We start from the raw sequence: 13978 nt of genomic DNA, 5'->3' as shown, positions 1-13978 counted from the left end.
GCACTGGAAAGGGGTGCCACTCAGAGTCCCGGCGCTGGTCCCTGCATCGTCAGAGGTCCTGCTCCCAGCGCAGATCATCATTGCGCCACCAATCCCCTCAATAAAGATTGAGGTCCCGGCACCATTCACCTGGCCAGCTCCGACTGACACCACCATGGCCTTCTAGATCCCAGTTCCCATCTTCAGAATCTGACATGGGGTCTAGTTACTCACACTGGAGCCAGCACCGCCTGATGTGGGTACAATGCCATGGCCGCCCCAATTGCAAGGACCGGCACAGTGGCCTTTTTGAATCCCCGGGCATATCACCAGTCCCAGGGTACCTTGTCCAAGGGCTCCCAGTTGGTGGCATCCAAGCCCAGGCTGCTGATGGCCTTGTCCAGCCATCCCACACCCAGAGGTGTCGAAGGGATTCTGGTTACAGCACCTTCACCAACACAGACCCCTGCTCCTATGGTGGAACGGGATCATCGACCCAGAACCGCAGGTCAAGCAGCAGGTCCCCATGGACCAACAGGCCTGGGATGACCCAGTTCCCCCACCTGCACCCTCATTCTCTTCCCTGGATGAGACGATAGCGTGAACTTCGGTCTCAGGCCCACCACCCATAGATAGTCTTGCCCATCAGGATCTACTCCGCAGGGTGGCGCACAACATGGGCTTGCAGGCCAAGGAGGTGGTGGAACAGGAGGACCCAATGGTGGATATTTTGGCCCCAGAAGGTCCATCCCGAGTAGCGCTTCCACTCATTAGGACCATTCAAAACAACACCAAAACTGTGTGGCAGATGCCAGCCTTCATCTCCCAAATGGCCACGGGAGTAGAATGCGAATTCTTCGTTCCCTTCCAAGGTTACAAGTATGTATACTCCCACCTGCAGACCCTGCTCCTTGGTGATGTCTGTGGTTAATGAACGTGAAAGGCAGGGGCAGCAGGGACCCACGCCTAAGTCTAAGGACTGTAAAAAAAAAACAAACCACTTGACCTTTTTGGTAGAAAGGTCTACTCCACAGGCAGCCTACAGTTCAGGATTGTTAATCAACTGTCAGTCCTGAGCAGATATAATTTTAACTCATGGAACTCCATGCTCAAATTTAAGGCGCTAATACCATTGGAGCCCAGAGATGAGTTTGGGGCCATTGTGCAGGAAGGCAAGACAGTGGCACAGAGCTCTTTACAGGCCTCACTGGATGCTACTGACTTGGTGGTGCATACCTTGTCCTCTGGCATAGACATGAGGAGAACCTCATGGCTTCAAGTTTCAGGCCTACCCCACTTACGTCCAACAGATTCTGCAAGACCTGCCCTTTGATGGTACAAGATTATTCACAAAGCAAACAGACGCCAATCTACACAACCTAAAGGATTTGAGGGTGATGATAAAATTGCTGGGGATGCATATCCCCGCTACTCAGCGAAAACACTTTAAACCTCAACTCCCTCAACATCCTTACCAACCTCGCCCTAGGCAAGACTTTTCTAGAAGGCAAGGTAGGAATGGCAGGCATAAGCCATCCCAGCCCTCATTATCACAGGGCCAAGCGTCCAACTTCTCGGCCTCCAAGCAGGCCTTTTGAAAGTGTGCCTGGTGACGACGTGTCAGACCGTATATCAGATCCTCAACCCTGCTTTCGGAATCGTCTACCCACTTCTACCATGCATGGTCCCAAATAACACTGAACCACTGGGTTCTCCACACAGTAGAAGTGGGATATTCTCTCCAATTCTGTTCCTCTCCTCCCTCACACCCCACTTCTCTGTCCTTCAGGGACCCTTCTCATGAGCAGCGCCTTATCCTGGAGGTGCAGTTGCTCCTTGTCATAGGAGCAGTGAAGGCGGTTCCTCGGGAGCTAAGGGGCAAGGGGTTCTACTTGCACTATTTCCTAATCCCCAATGCAAAGGGTGTCTCAGACTGGTGCACTGCCCTCAACATGAAAGATGCGTACTTTCAGATAGCTATTCGGCCCGCGCACAGACGATTTCTGTGGTTTGTAGCCAGCCACAAACACTATCAGTTCATGGTCCTCCCCTTCGGTCTGTCAACAGCCCCTCAAGTGTTCACCAAGTGTGTGTCATTTGTAGCAGCTTTCAGACCATGACAGACATTATCCAAAGCCTCAGGTGTTACCTGACCACTACCGCGAGGGGATGCCTGAGTCTCCTCAGCCACATAGCAGCCTACATTTATGTGGTTTGGCATGCTAGACTGAGGCTCAGACCACTTCAAGCTTAGCTCATGTCTCTATACTGCCCGGGGCGCGACAGCCTGGAATCTGTGGTCACGGTACCAGACCAGGTACTTGAGTCCCTCCAATGTTGGCTCGACCCTCGCACAGTCTGCAAAGGAGTCCCCTTCAACAGCCCCCAGCCCTCCTTGGCCCTAGTAACAGATGCGTCACATCTGGGTTGGGGGGTGCATCTGGGAGAGCTCCAGACACAAGGATTATGACTGCAGGATGAGCTCTCCCTGCATATCAATATCAGAGAGCTCAGAGCGGTACGGCTAGCATGCCAAACCTTCCTATCCTGGCTCAAGACCAGTGTGTGTGCGGTTAATGACGGACAACATCACGGCCATATTTTACATCAACAAGCAAGGTGGAGCCCGCTCTTACCCCCATGGTGGGAGGCCCTTCAACTCTTGGTGGGAGTTCTTCATAGCCCACTTCATTCACCTGAAGGTGTTCTATATCCCTGGTGTGCTGAACAAACTAGTGGACCACCTCAGCAGATCGTTTCACAATCATGAGTGGGCCATCCATCCAAGTGTCATATATTCCATCTTCCAGAAGTGGGAGTTTCCCCAGGTTGATCTGTTTGCCACTGGGAACAACAGGAGGTGCCCAATGTTCTTCTCGTTTCAGAAACACAGCCTGGGTTTGATCTCAAATGTGTTCCTGCTCTCCTGGGGAGATCGTTTCATATATGCCTTTCTACCATTCCCATATGTGCACAGAATACTGCTGAAAATCCACAGGCAGAGCTGCAGTATTCTAATGGCTCCGGTGTGGCCCTGCCAGCATTCGTACACCACGCTTCTGGAGCTGTCAGTGGATACTCCCATTGTGTTACCACTCTACCCTGATCTGATCATGCAGGACCATGGTCACCTTCACCACCTGGACCTCCGGTCCCTCCATCTCATTGCTTGGAAGCTTCATGGCTAAATCCAGTGGCGCTCCTGTGCTCAGAACCAGTAAAAAAGGTCCTGCTCAGCTGCAGAAAACCATCTACCAGGGCCACTTATCTAGTCAAGTGGAAAAGGTTCACTTGCTGGTGTGCCCAACATCACACTCCTACACTTCAGGCATCTATACTACCTGGACTACCTTCTGCATCTCAACCAACAAGGCCTGGCAGCATCATCCATCAAGGTACAACTTGCTGCTATCTCAGCCTTCCATCTGGGCATGTCTGAATGCTCCATATTAGCTACGGTAAGATGTTTTCTTAAGGGCCTGGAATGGCTATATCTTTGGGTTAGACAGCATCTTCCAGCATAGGACCTTAATGTGATCCTCTCCAGATTAATGGGACCCCCATTTGAACCATTGGCGACTTGCTTCCTTCTCTGCCTGTCATGGAAGGTAGCCTTCCTGGTCACTATCAAGTCAGCCAGGAGGGTGTCGGAGTTAAAGACCCTTACCTCCAACCTGCCCTACATGGTCTTCCACAAGGACAACGTACAACGCAGACCTCACCCGGCCTTTCTCCCTAAGGTAGTGTCACAATTCCATACTAGCCAAGACATTTTTCTACCTGTCTTCTTTTCCAAAACACACAACAGTACCCAAGAGCAAAGGCTGCACTCATTGGATATTTGTCAGGCATTAGCATTGTACATTGAGTGCATAAAATCACTCAGGAGGTTGAACCAGCTCTTCGTGGCAGTGGCAGACCTCGTAAAAGGACTTCTGGTCTCTTCTCACAGATTATCTTTGTGGATCACAGCCTGTATCCGCACATGTATGAGCTGGTCAAGGTTCCAGACCCACCTCTTAAGGCTCATTCCTCAAGGGCATAGGCCTTGTCAGCTGTGTTTCTGGCCTAGGAAAAACTGCAGGGCAACTATTTGGTCCGCAGTGCATACGTTCACCTCTTACTATGCCATTACACAGCACACTAGAGATGATACAGCTTTCATAGGATATGAATATATGGAGATATGCCTATCTCATAGAACTGGAAGGGACCCCGAAAGGTTATCTAGTCCAGCCCCCTGTCTTCAGTAGCAGGACCAAGTACTGATTTTGCCCCAGATCCCTAAGTGGCCCCTTCAAGGATTGAACTTACAACCCTGGGTTTAGCAGGCCAATGCTCAAACAGCTGAGCTATCCCTTTCGGCAGAGCAGCACTCCAATTAGCGATTCCTTGACTCCGACCCCACCTCCAGGGTAGAGCTTGGGAGTCACCTGATTGGAATCGATGTGAACAAGCACTCGAAGAAGAAAAAATGGTTACTCACCTTGTAACTGTGGTTCTTTGAGATGTGATGTTCACATCCATTCCAATATCCACTACTCTGTCAGAGTAGCAGCAAGAAGGAACTGAGGAGGGGCCGGGTCTGCAAGGTCATATATTGAGCGCCATGAAGGCACTACTCCAAGGGGCTCCACAGCTGACCCAACAGGAACTGCTGGGGGAAAAATTTCTGGCAACTGTGCACAGGGCGCGTGCACACCTGATTGGAATGGACGTGAACAACACATCTAGAAGAACAACAGTTACAAGAAGGTGAGTAACTGTTGTTGTTTTTTATATAGTGTAGTCATAATATGTAATGTGTATCACCTGGACTCTTCAGAGCCTGGGAAGAATGGCTGCATCTCAGTCCTTTCAAACACTTCAGAACCCTGTCAGCAGACAGAACAGGAGTACTTGTGACACCTTAGAGACTAACAAATTTATTTCAGTATAAACTTTCGTGGGCTACAGCTCACTTTTTCAGATGCATAGAATGGAACACACAGACAGGAGATATTTATACATACAGAGAACATGAAAAGGTGGAAGTATGCATACCAACTGGAAGAGTCCAATCAAGTCTGTAAGGTGCCACAAGTACTCCTGTTCTTTTTGCGGATACAGACTAACATGGCTGCTACTTTGAAACCTGTCAGCAGCCAGGCAGTCTGGAAATCTCCATGGCTAGAAGCATTCAGCCCTTGGAATAGATTTCCTAAGTTGCTAGCGAAAAAGAAATCTATAGCCTGTATCCAGAGTGGTACAGGTATTGGGACCCAGCCCTATAGCAGATGCATCTCTCAATTCTGTTCTTCTCCAGTGCACTTTCATTGGCTCAGCTCTCAGAGAATGGTGACCCATCAGGGCCCGCAGATTGCCCACAATGAAAATTTCCTGTACAACTTCAGAAAAAGCTAGTAAGCATGTCTAAGTAACTGCCACACCTTATTTCTGGGTTCTTCTGACTAAGTTGTCCTGCACTGCACTCTGTATATATGGGGAGACAGTATTCTAACTAAAATCCATGTTTCCGCTCCACTGCTTCTCTCTCCTTCTTTGGGACAAACAAGGTCAGATGATGCAGTGTAAATAGGGTTGCCAGTTTAGGTTGGATGTATTCCTGGAGGTTTCCTCACATGACATAATCTTTAGTTAAAGATTAATCTTTAATTCCTAGATGCTCCAGGACAATCTTGGAGGGTTGGCAATCATAAGTATGAAGCATGTGGGTTACAGTTGCTATCCACTTGCTCCTTTGGAAGGAAGCATAAAATTATTGCTATCTGAAACTCAGATATCTGCATTATTTTCAAAAACCTTTATGCCAAATATACATCAAAAATATAAATCCTGCAGTATGAAAAATATTTTTGTGATTAAAATCAGTTATTTTCTCTGTAATATAAATTACATTATCTCTTTTGTGGTTTGTATTTTTTTAAATATGAACTACATTTAAATTTGGTGGGTATGTAATGACGTATCTATCCAGTGTGTACTGTAAAAGAAACTTTTATTGTACTCTGATATGATTGTTGCAGACTGTTATATAATATGCTAGTAGGAAGATGTTTTTGAAAAATAAATAAAATTGCCATAGGATAACTTTGATTTCAGTAGCTTTATGTGTGATAGTTGGTGCACTGGGTCGTTTTGGATATGTTTTTTTTAATGTCTTGGGATGTACATTGGTGTGCAGGATTAGCTAAACTACCTTGCTTTCTTCATGCATTACATTGACTTTTATAATGGTGTTGTTTTCTCATCTACGCATGTGCATACCTGCTGCTAACCTCAGTGGAACTTAGTTGCATGCACTTAGCAGGAAGAAATAGACTCCCATGTAGATCTCTAAATTACTGAATCGCTGCATCCTTTCTCATTGCATTCATGATACTGTGTTGCTCTCTTGCCTGTGTTCATTTTAAATCACTCATAAGGATTGTTGTTTTCATACTGCTTCCTTTTCTTTTTAATTCTTTTCTCTTCAGTTTCTGAACTAGTTTCACACTCCCTTCTTCAGAGCATACAGGAAAGCATTTTTCTTAATATATGATGACAATTTATAATATCATCCCTGTAAATATTAAGGGGTGGGATTCTCAGAAGTGCTTAAATACCTAACGAAGTTGGGTGGTAACTCACTTAAATGCTTTTGAAAATCCTTCCCAAACGGCTTAATTTTTATGTAACAGAATTCTGAATAGATTTGTGAAATGGGTGGTCGTCTTTGCATAAAAAGAAGAATCAGGATTGTATGAGTACAAGTGAATTTTTTTTTTAAAGAAAACAATTATACCCATATGGAACTATAACTAACCCTAACCCATAGTTTTGCAAAAATAAGGTCACGGTTACATTAAGTTGATACTTAGCATTTAATCTGGTGCTGCTACATTAAATGTTCTGAAAGGTAATTCTGTAACATTTTTGGAGTTAAACTTTTCAATTGCATAATATGATGCCCTAAATGCCTTCATAAGCACATCAAAATGGGATGTGCTGTGAATATAAAAATTCTATTTTCAGAAATGAAGGCAATAGTTTAATCAGAACAGTGCAGTTGAAGGCAGTTCATTAATATCTGACTATTGTCCCCACTGTGTGTATCTCGGTTCGTGTCAGTTCAAGTTCTTTCATCATACTGTAGAAGCTGAGCAAACTATATTAATGAACAAGCTGTTCCTGTTGTCTTAAGTTGCTGTTTAATCGTGCAGTTGTCTACAATTATTGCTTAGCTTTCTTCTTGTCTGACGCATGATTGATTTATTGTGGAATTGTAGGGATTTCGGGTCATTTCACTTATCCAGTCTTTGCCATGTTGTGGCTGTTCCTGTAGTTATTTGCCTTGTGTTGGTTCTAGGGAAGCTGCTCGAGAATGTCGCAGAAAGAAGAAGGAGTATGTCAAATGTCTTGAAAATCGTGTGGCTGTTCTTGAAAACCAAAACAAGACACTGATTGAGGAACTCAAGGCCCTCAAAGATCTTTATTGCCATAAAGCAGAATAACTGTCTTTGACATGGACCTTGTTTACTATGAACTTTTATCAAGATATGAGATGAAGCAATTCTACAGATTGCCATGTGAATTTGAGGAAGGGACACTTGTGACCCTTGTGAACCCAGTTTTGCTTAGTGTTTTCAGACTGATTTGGGAAATTGTTCCAAAATTTGGAATGCTGTCATGGTCTCCATACTATACTGAGCTTTCTTCAATCTGCATTTTCTAATAGCTGCAAATGGCATTTTTGTTGGCACTCTTTACTTCTGCTTTTTGCAGGGAAGCTGCTAAAGAATGTCGACGTCGGAAGAAAGAATACATAAAATGTCTGGAGAGTCGTGTTGCAGTGCTAGAAGTTCAGAACAAGAAACTTATAGAGGAGCTTGAAACTCTAAAAGACATTTGTTCTTCCAAAACAGATTAGTAGAAATATTTATTATGCTATGAACTGATTACAACATGTCCAATTGCTTTTGAAGACAATACCTAGCCAATAAGAATTACGACTTTTTCTTGGTGTCATTTATCTTATACTGCAACCCCTAACATTCCTGAAATACTTTTTTGCATTTTGTAGATTCTTAGATCTAACTTCATTTTTTTTCCAGAGGAGACGAATGTTAAAGTGTGTGTAACATGGTTAAAAGTGCAACATTTATAAGAGCTGTTTCATTGCCATATATTTGCATTTACTACTTTTTATGTGATATTGATAGTGTCCTACACACAAAAATATTGTACAGGTGTTTTAAAGTGAATTATTAAAGATAATGCATCCAGTAATACAGCAAAATTAAACTGCCCAAAGTATCTCAGGAAAGAGTTTATATAAAGTATGTTATGATTACATAGATGTATTGGAATACTAGACTATATATTAATTTATGGCCAATTTTTCTTAGTTGCTTTGCCAAGAAAATATTGTATTGCTGTCACTGAGTGCCATGGTTGAAGACAGTTTTTAATAGAACCATGTTGTTTACCCTTTGTAGCATTTGTTGTTCATTTAAACATCTGGCACATTTAAACTGTTTTTAAACTGATGGTGCAATATGAAAAATACCTTGGAGAAGGTTTTAGTATAAACTTTATACAACTTAAGCAAGCTCCTCATTATTATAATATAACTATTTAAACACCTGAATGAAGTTACAAATATCTGTTAGATGGCTCCTTGTTACTTCTGCTTCAAGCATTATACAAAATATCTGATGTATTAGTGGATTATGTATCAGAATTGATTTTGCATCCTGAATCCTAACTGATCAATGTTCTGAACAGGACCAAACTGTTCATTATAATGGGTGCTGAGATATGGAATCCTTTTTGGTTTTTCTTTGAGATAGCAAAAGGGACTGAAGATTTTTTTATTTTTTTTTTTAGTCAGGGAGGCTCTCCAGCCAATACTAGCTCTCTGCCGACTTGTAGTGTTCCACAATGGCCTTTAAGTGCTGAATGTTTTTAAAAATAAATCCATTCCAAATTGGTTGAAATTTCTGATAAACTCAACTTTCCATTGTGCCCTGGTGGAAAGTAATGTTTAAATTATTACATGTTTATATGACTATTTTATAAAATAGATAATGTTGTGGGAGTGATCTAATTGTTCAGTGTTAGGCCCAAGTTGTGAGTAAAAATCTTTGGACATATCATTGTAGCTGGTCACCCACATTTCTTTTCCTGACTTTTTATAAGGCAAAACTGTATTCCTATTTAATTTGTTTTACTGAAAATAGAGGATGAAATCTTGCCCCTCCGCCATTCAAGTAAGTGACAAAACTCCCATTGACTTCGGGGGGCTCAGGATTTCATCCAAGGACTGAAAGTAGGGAGAACATAAGAATGGCCATACTGGGTCAGACCAAAGGCCCATCTAGCCCACTGTCCTGTCTTCTGACAGTAGTCAATGCCAGGTGCTCCAGAGGGAATAAACGGAACAGGTAATGATCAAGTGATCCATTCCCTGGTGCCCATTTCCAGCTTCTGGCAAACAGAGGCTAAGGACACCATCCCTGCCCATCCTGGCTAATAACCACTGATGGATCTATCTTCCATGAATTTACCTACTTCTTTTTTGAACCCTTTTATAGTCTTGGCCTTCACAACATCCTCTGGCAAAGAGTTCCTATCCTTCCCTATGTCATTGGTACCTACATGACCACCGACTCCTCCCCAGCACTACATATAAGTCTATCTAGATGTCTTGAGAGATCCACAACCTTCGCACCAGGTAGCCAAGTCACCATGCAGTTCTCCCGGTCATCACAAACCCAGCTATCTATGTTTCTAATGATCGAATCCCCCATAACTATTATCTGTCTCTTCCTAATAACTGGAGTTTCCTCCCCTGGAGAGGTATCCTCAGTATGAGAGGATACTACGACATCCTCTGGAAGGAGGGTCCCAACTATGGGATAGTTTCCCTCTGCTCCAAAACCTTGGATTAAGTATTTATGTAACCTGATCAGCTAGACTTGAGAGAATGGAATATCCAGGCAGATACAGCAGAGGCCTTAATTCTCAGGGCCTTGATTTCTTTGGGTTTAGAAGCCAGTGTTGAGTAACTACAAGATTGTGTTTTTGGGTGAAGAAATTTCCATTCCACTGTATCTTCCCAGTGCATACTACTATAATGGAAAACCTAAATAATGAATGGGATCAGCAAAACATACTTCAAAGTCCTTGAAATGCAAAGAACTAGTTTCTTCTCAGTAGGAGGACTGACATTGTATGTCCTTCCCAGTGGACTTGGCTCTCAGAAGAGCCATACTCAGCAACATGCTTCACTCTTAATGTGTTTAGTCCTCCCTGGTGACTTGGGGAAAGCCTTTGAGCTGGTAACAGACTATGTAGGGAATGACGAAAGTGGTAGGATTCCTGAAGGATAACTTTAAGTTCATTTTCCTTTTCTATGACAATATATTTTATGATGCTTGCATAACAACTACGGTTAAGACAGTTGCCATAAAATTACAAAGGTTGTGCACAATGCATAAAGTGATCAATTGCTGGGTCTGGAAGAGCTCCCTCCGTGCACTGTAAAGTATTGCAAAATTAAGTGCATTGTGTGGTTATGCCTGTCTTTGAAGCATCTAGTGTTGGCTATTGTTGGAAACTGGAACAAATGGATTCCATGTGTGTTCCAAGACTGTACAGCTTGTACTATGGGCCCTCCTTTGTTCAAGATTCTAGAAGACACATTTATTATATGTCTGTAATTAAAAATTCATTCTTCCACAGGGAATTTTTTTTTTAAACAATGGAAGATAACCCAAAAGGATTTCCTGATAGGTGGTTATCCTTCTGAACGGCTCTCATTTAGAAATTATTTATTTACTTATCTGCAGCAATGACAGGTATCATATTTTTATACCTTCAGAAACATCCGCCTGGCAAAAAGACTGATTCTTCTAACTGAAAGAGATTAGAAAAATGGAGAAACTTCCTGTAACCTATTGATGTTAAACTTTCAATAATTTGGATTAGTATAACACAGAATTAATGTTAGGAGAGAATTACAAAAATATGAATCCTGTATTTTTTAAAGACAGAATGAGCCAGTTTCAGATTAACACCTCTTACTGGGACAATTAACATGCAAATATATGGTTACTAAGAGAGAACAAAGATCCTGTGACTGTTGGAGAAAAGAAATGCTTATTTGGAAATAAGATGTAAGGATGGGACTGAAGATAACTATATGTATATGCTCCTACAGAAGGAATCTGGGTTGTCAAGGTGATAAAGAAAAAACAGGAACCACAAACTGACGATTCAAAACAGCAAATCCAATCCTGAATGGATTCAGGACACATACAATTAACATTTCATAAGAGACTGTCATATATTCTCCAAGATTACATTTATGTAAATATATTTGTGAAGGAGGTTACAGAGGGATTGATCAAGATACAACTGTGGCATCCCAGAAGGACAAAACAAGAAGGAAGGAATGATATGAGACACATAAGATATAAGGCAGATTCTCTAATATGCCTCCTGGCCAAAGAGTTAGAGTAAGAGGGACAAGAGGGACACTCCTGAGGAAAGGAAAAGATTTGTTATTCTCGGTAATGACATGGAATGGACCTATTTGGAATAGTTTTTGCAGAGGGTCAGACTATTAATTCATGTTATGAATACTGTTTTGTTTTAATCTGACTCTCTTTCTATTCTTAATACATTTTATATTACTGTAGGCCCTATAATTTTAGATTACTCTCTGGGAATTTCATGCGGTCTGTTTTGGTGACATGAAAAAAAAAGTCTTCAAGTAGGTGTCAGTGTGGATCCCACTGTAGGTGTGCATGTGTCTGGAAATTTTTGAGTAGGCCATGCATGTGCACTGTGCTCCTGTGTGAGTGCATAAAGGGAAGAACGACCATGACCCTCCCTCTGTTCCCTCTTACCCCCACCTCCCTCAACAGCAAGACAGAACCTGGACAATTTCAGACCTGCTAGTTCATAGCTTTGACTAAATCTTACACAGAACTTCTGAAGTTCTTGAAAACACCTTTTGATTACCTTCATCTTTGATAGCTGTGATCATATTGACCCATCTTGACTGAGTACCAACAGTTAGACCTCCCTATACAGGCTTTCCTAGACTGACACGCTCGCGATATAGATCCTCACCCTGTACAGTGTAAGCTTATGTAATTCACCTCCTCCCTCAACGTGGAGAGGAATATGATGAGAGAGAAGCTTCTTCTAAGTCCTATTGTTTTCTCTAACGGCCTTTAACTTGAATGGGACTTTCCCAGCTAGCCATCTAGACTGAGAGCCTTTTGCGTAGTGGGTTTTCTTCAGGTGTAAACACATTTGAAATACAGATACATACTCAATATTTGTAACTTGAGATACAAAAATGATACATGCATACAAATAGGATAATCATATTCAGCAAATCTTAACCTTTCTAATGATGTCTCACATGCCTTATCTTGCACAAAATACATCATAACTATGCCATAATCATAATATCTCTGTGAAGAGTATCAGGCACAGTGTCACAGGTACCGACCGCAACTGAGGACCTGTCCTTTTTGAGGGCATGGAGCTCTTTAGAGAGCAGGCAGATAGCACTCTGCATTCATTAGAAGACTCAAAGGTCACTTTACGATCCCCCAGGATTTGCATCCCAACACTGTACTACAAGCTGTAGCACCCATAGGCCCAGTTGAGGCCACAGACACCAGCTGATCAACACAAGTATCCTGAATGCCAGGCCTAGAAAAGACTAAGGTACATTAGAGGACACTGACCTTCTTCCTCCTTGGCAACACACCTACCCCTGGCACACAACAGCAAATTTGACAGCACAGTTGGAAGCGACATCAGATCCAATCAAATGAGCTTTACCTTTGGAATGTGCCTCACTCAATTATTCTGGGAATGATCTGCCCTTACATCAAACAGATGGGTGTTAGGGATCATCACCCATGGCTAACCCACCCATCCAATTTTCACTCTTTACCCTTCACCTATTCTCCTTGCCCATCCTTCTTCAGAGACCCTTTTCATGAGAGCCTATTGCAATCAGAAGTGGCTTCCTTGCTTCATCTGGGAGCTATGGAGGAGGTAACAGAAAAGTTCAGGAGGAGAGGCATCTAGTCCCAGTGTTCCCTGATTTTGAAGAAAGGGTGTCTTTGTCCTATCCTAGACCTGAGAAGACTCAACAAATATGCTGTCTCTTGTTCAGGATGGTAATACTTGCCTCCATCATCCTCTCTCTCTCTCTCCCTCCAAGTTCAAGATTGGTTCATGGCTCTCAACTTGCAGGTGATGTTTCCATATCCAAATCCACCTAGCCCACAGGAAGTACCTAAGATTGACAGTGGGGTCAAACCATTACCAATACAGAGTTCTGTCCTTTGGATTATCCAGTGCACCAAGAGTATTCACAAAATGCTTGGCACTAATGGCAGTGTACTTAAGGAGACAGAGCATCTGTACCTACTTGTACCTGAATGACTGGCTGAGCAGAGACAGGTCCCAGCAGGAGAGTGGGAGCCTTGGATTACATATTTTTCCTGTTGTCCCAATTAGGACTCCTTATGACTTACAGAAATTGCCATTGCCCCATCACAGATGATAGAGTTCATAGGAGCTATGACTGACTCCATGTCAGCCAAAGTCTACCTGTCAGAAGGCAGATTCTGGTTTCTCCCATTACTAGTCAATGACCTGAAGTCAAATTCAGTGATGATGTATGTGTGTCTGGGGCTGTTGATCACATGTTGCCATGCACATATATGATGCCGCTTGCCAGACTTCATCATCGCCCTTTACTCCTCTGGCTGAGGTACATGCACACCCGGTCGAGACACCACATGGACAAAAAGGTCATAGTCTCATCCCAAGTCTTATCAGAGCAAACTTGTTGGGTAGACCCATTCAATATACCAAAAGGGGTCTCTTTGTTTCCTTCCCAAGTACGACACCTATCACAGATGTTTCAGGCATGCATTTGGGGTGCCTACCTGAACCTCCTGCAGATGCATAAGGAACATGA

At 43.0% G+C, this 13978-nt stretch overlaps 1 protein-coding gene across 14 annotated transcripts in view; it reads left to right on the top strand.

Annotated features, from left to right (window-relative positions):
* The window catches only part of CREM (cAMP responsive element modulator), a 75913-nt gene extending 67348 nt beyond the window's left edge, over nucleotides 1-8565 (top strand). For 12 of the 14 annotated variants that reach the window (XM_030550163.1, XM_030550152.1, XM_030550150.1 and 9 more), the window contains one exon: nucleotides 7328-7835. In XM_030550163.1, coding sequence (XP_030406023.1) covers nucleotides 7328-7472 — 145 coding nt within the window. In that variant the 3' untranslated portion in view covers nucleotides 7473-7835. Of the gene's footprint in view, nucleotides 1-7327 lie in introns of all 14 variants that reach the window. The other 2 variants (XM_030550151.1, XM_030550155.1) reach the window with 1 other exon arrangement.
* The last annotated feature ends 5413 nt before the right edge of the window (nucleotides 8566-13978 follow it).

Source organism: Gopherus evgoodei, chromosome 2, assembly GCF_007399415.2.
Source record: "Gopherus evgoodei ecotype Sinaloan lineage chromosome 2, rGopEvg1_v1.p, whole genome shotgun sequence".
NCBI lineage: Eukaryota > Metazoa > Chordata > Testudines > Testudinidae > Gopherus > Gopherus evgoodei.
This window is presented reverse-complemented; position numbering and strand designations above follow the sequence as displayed.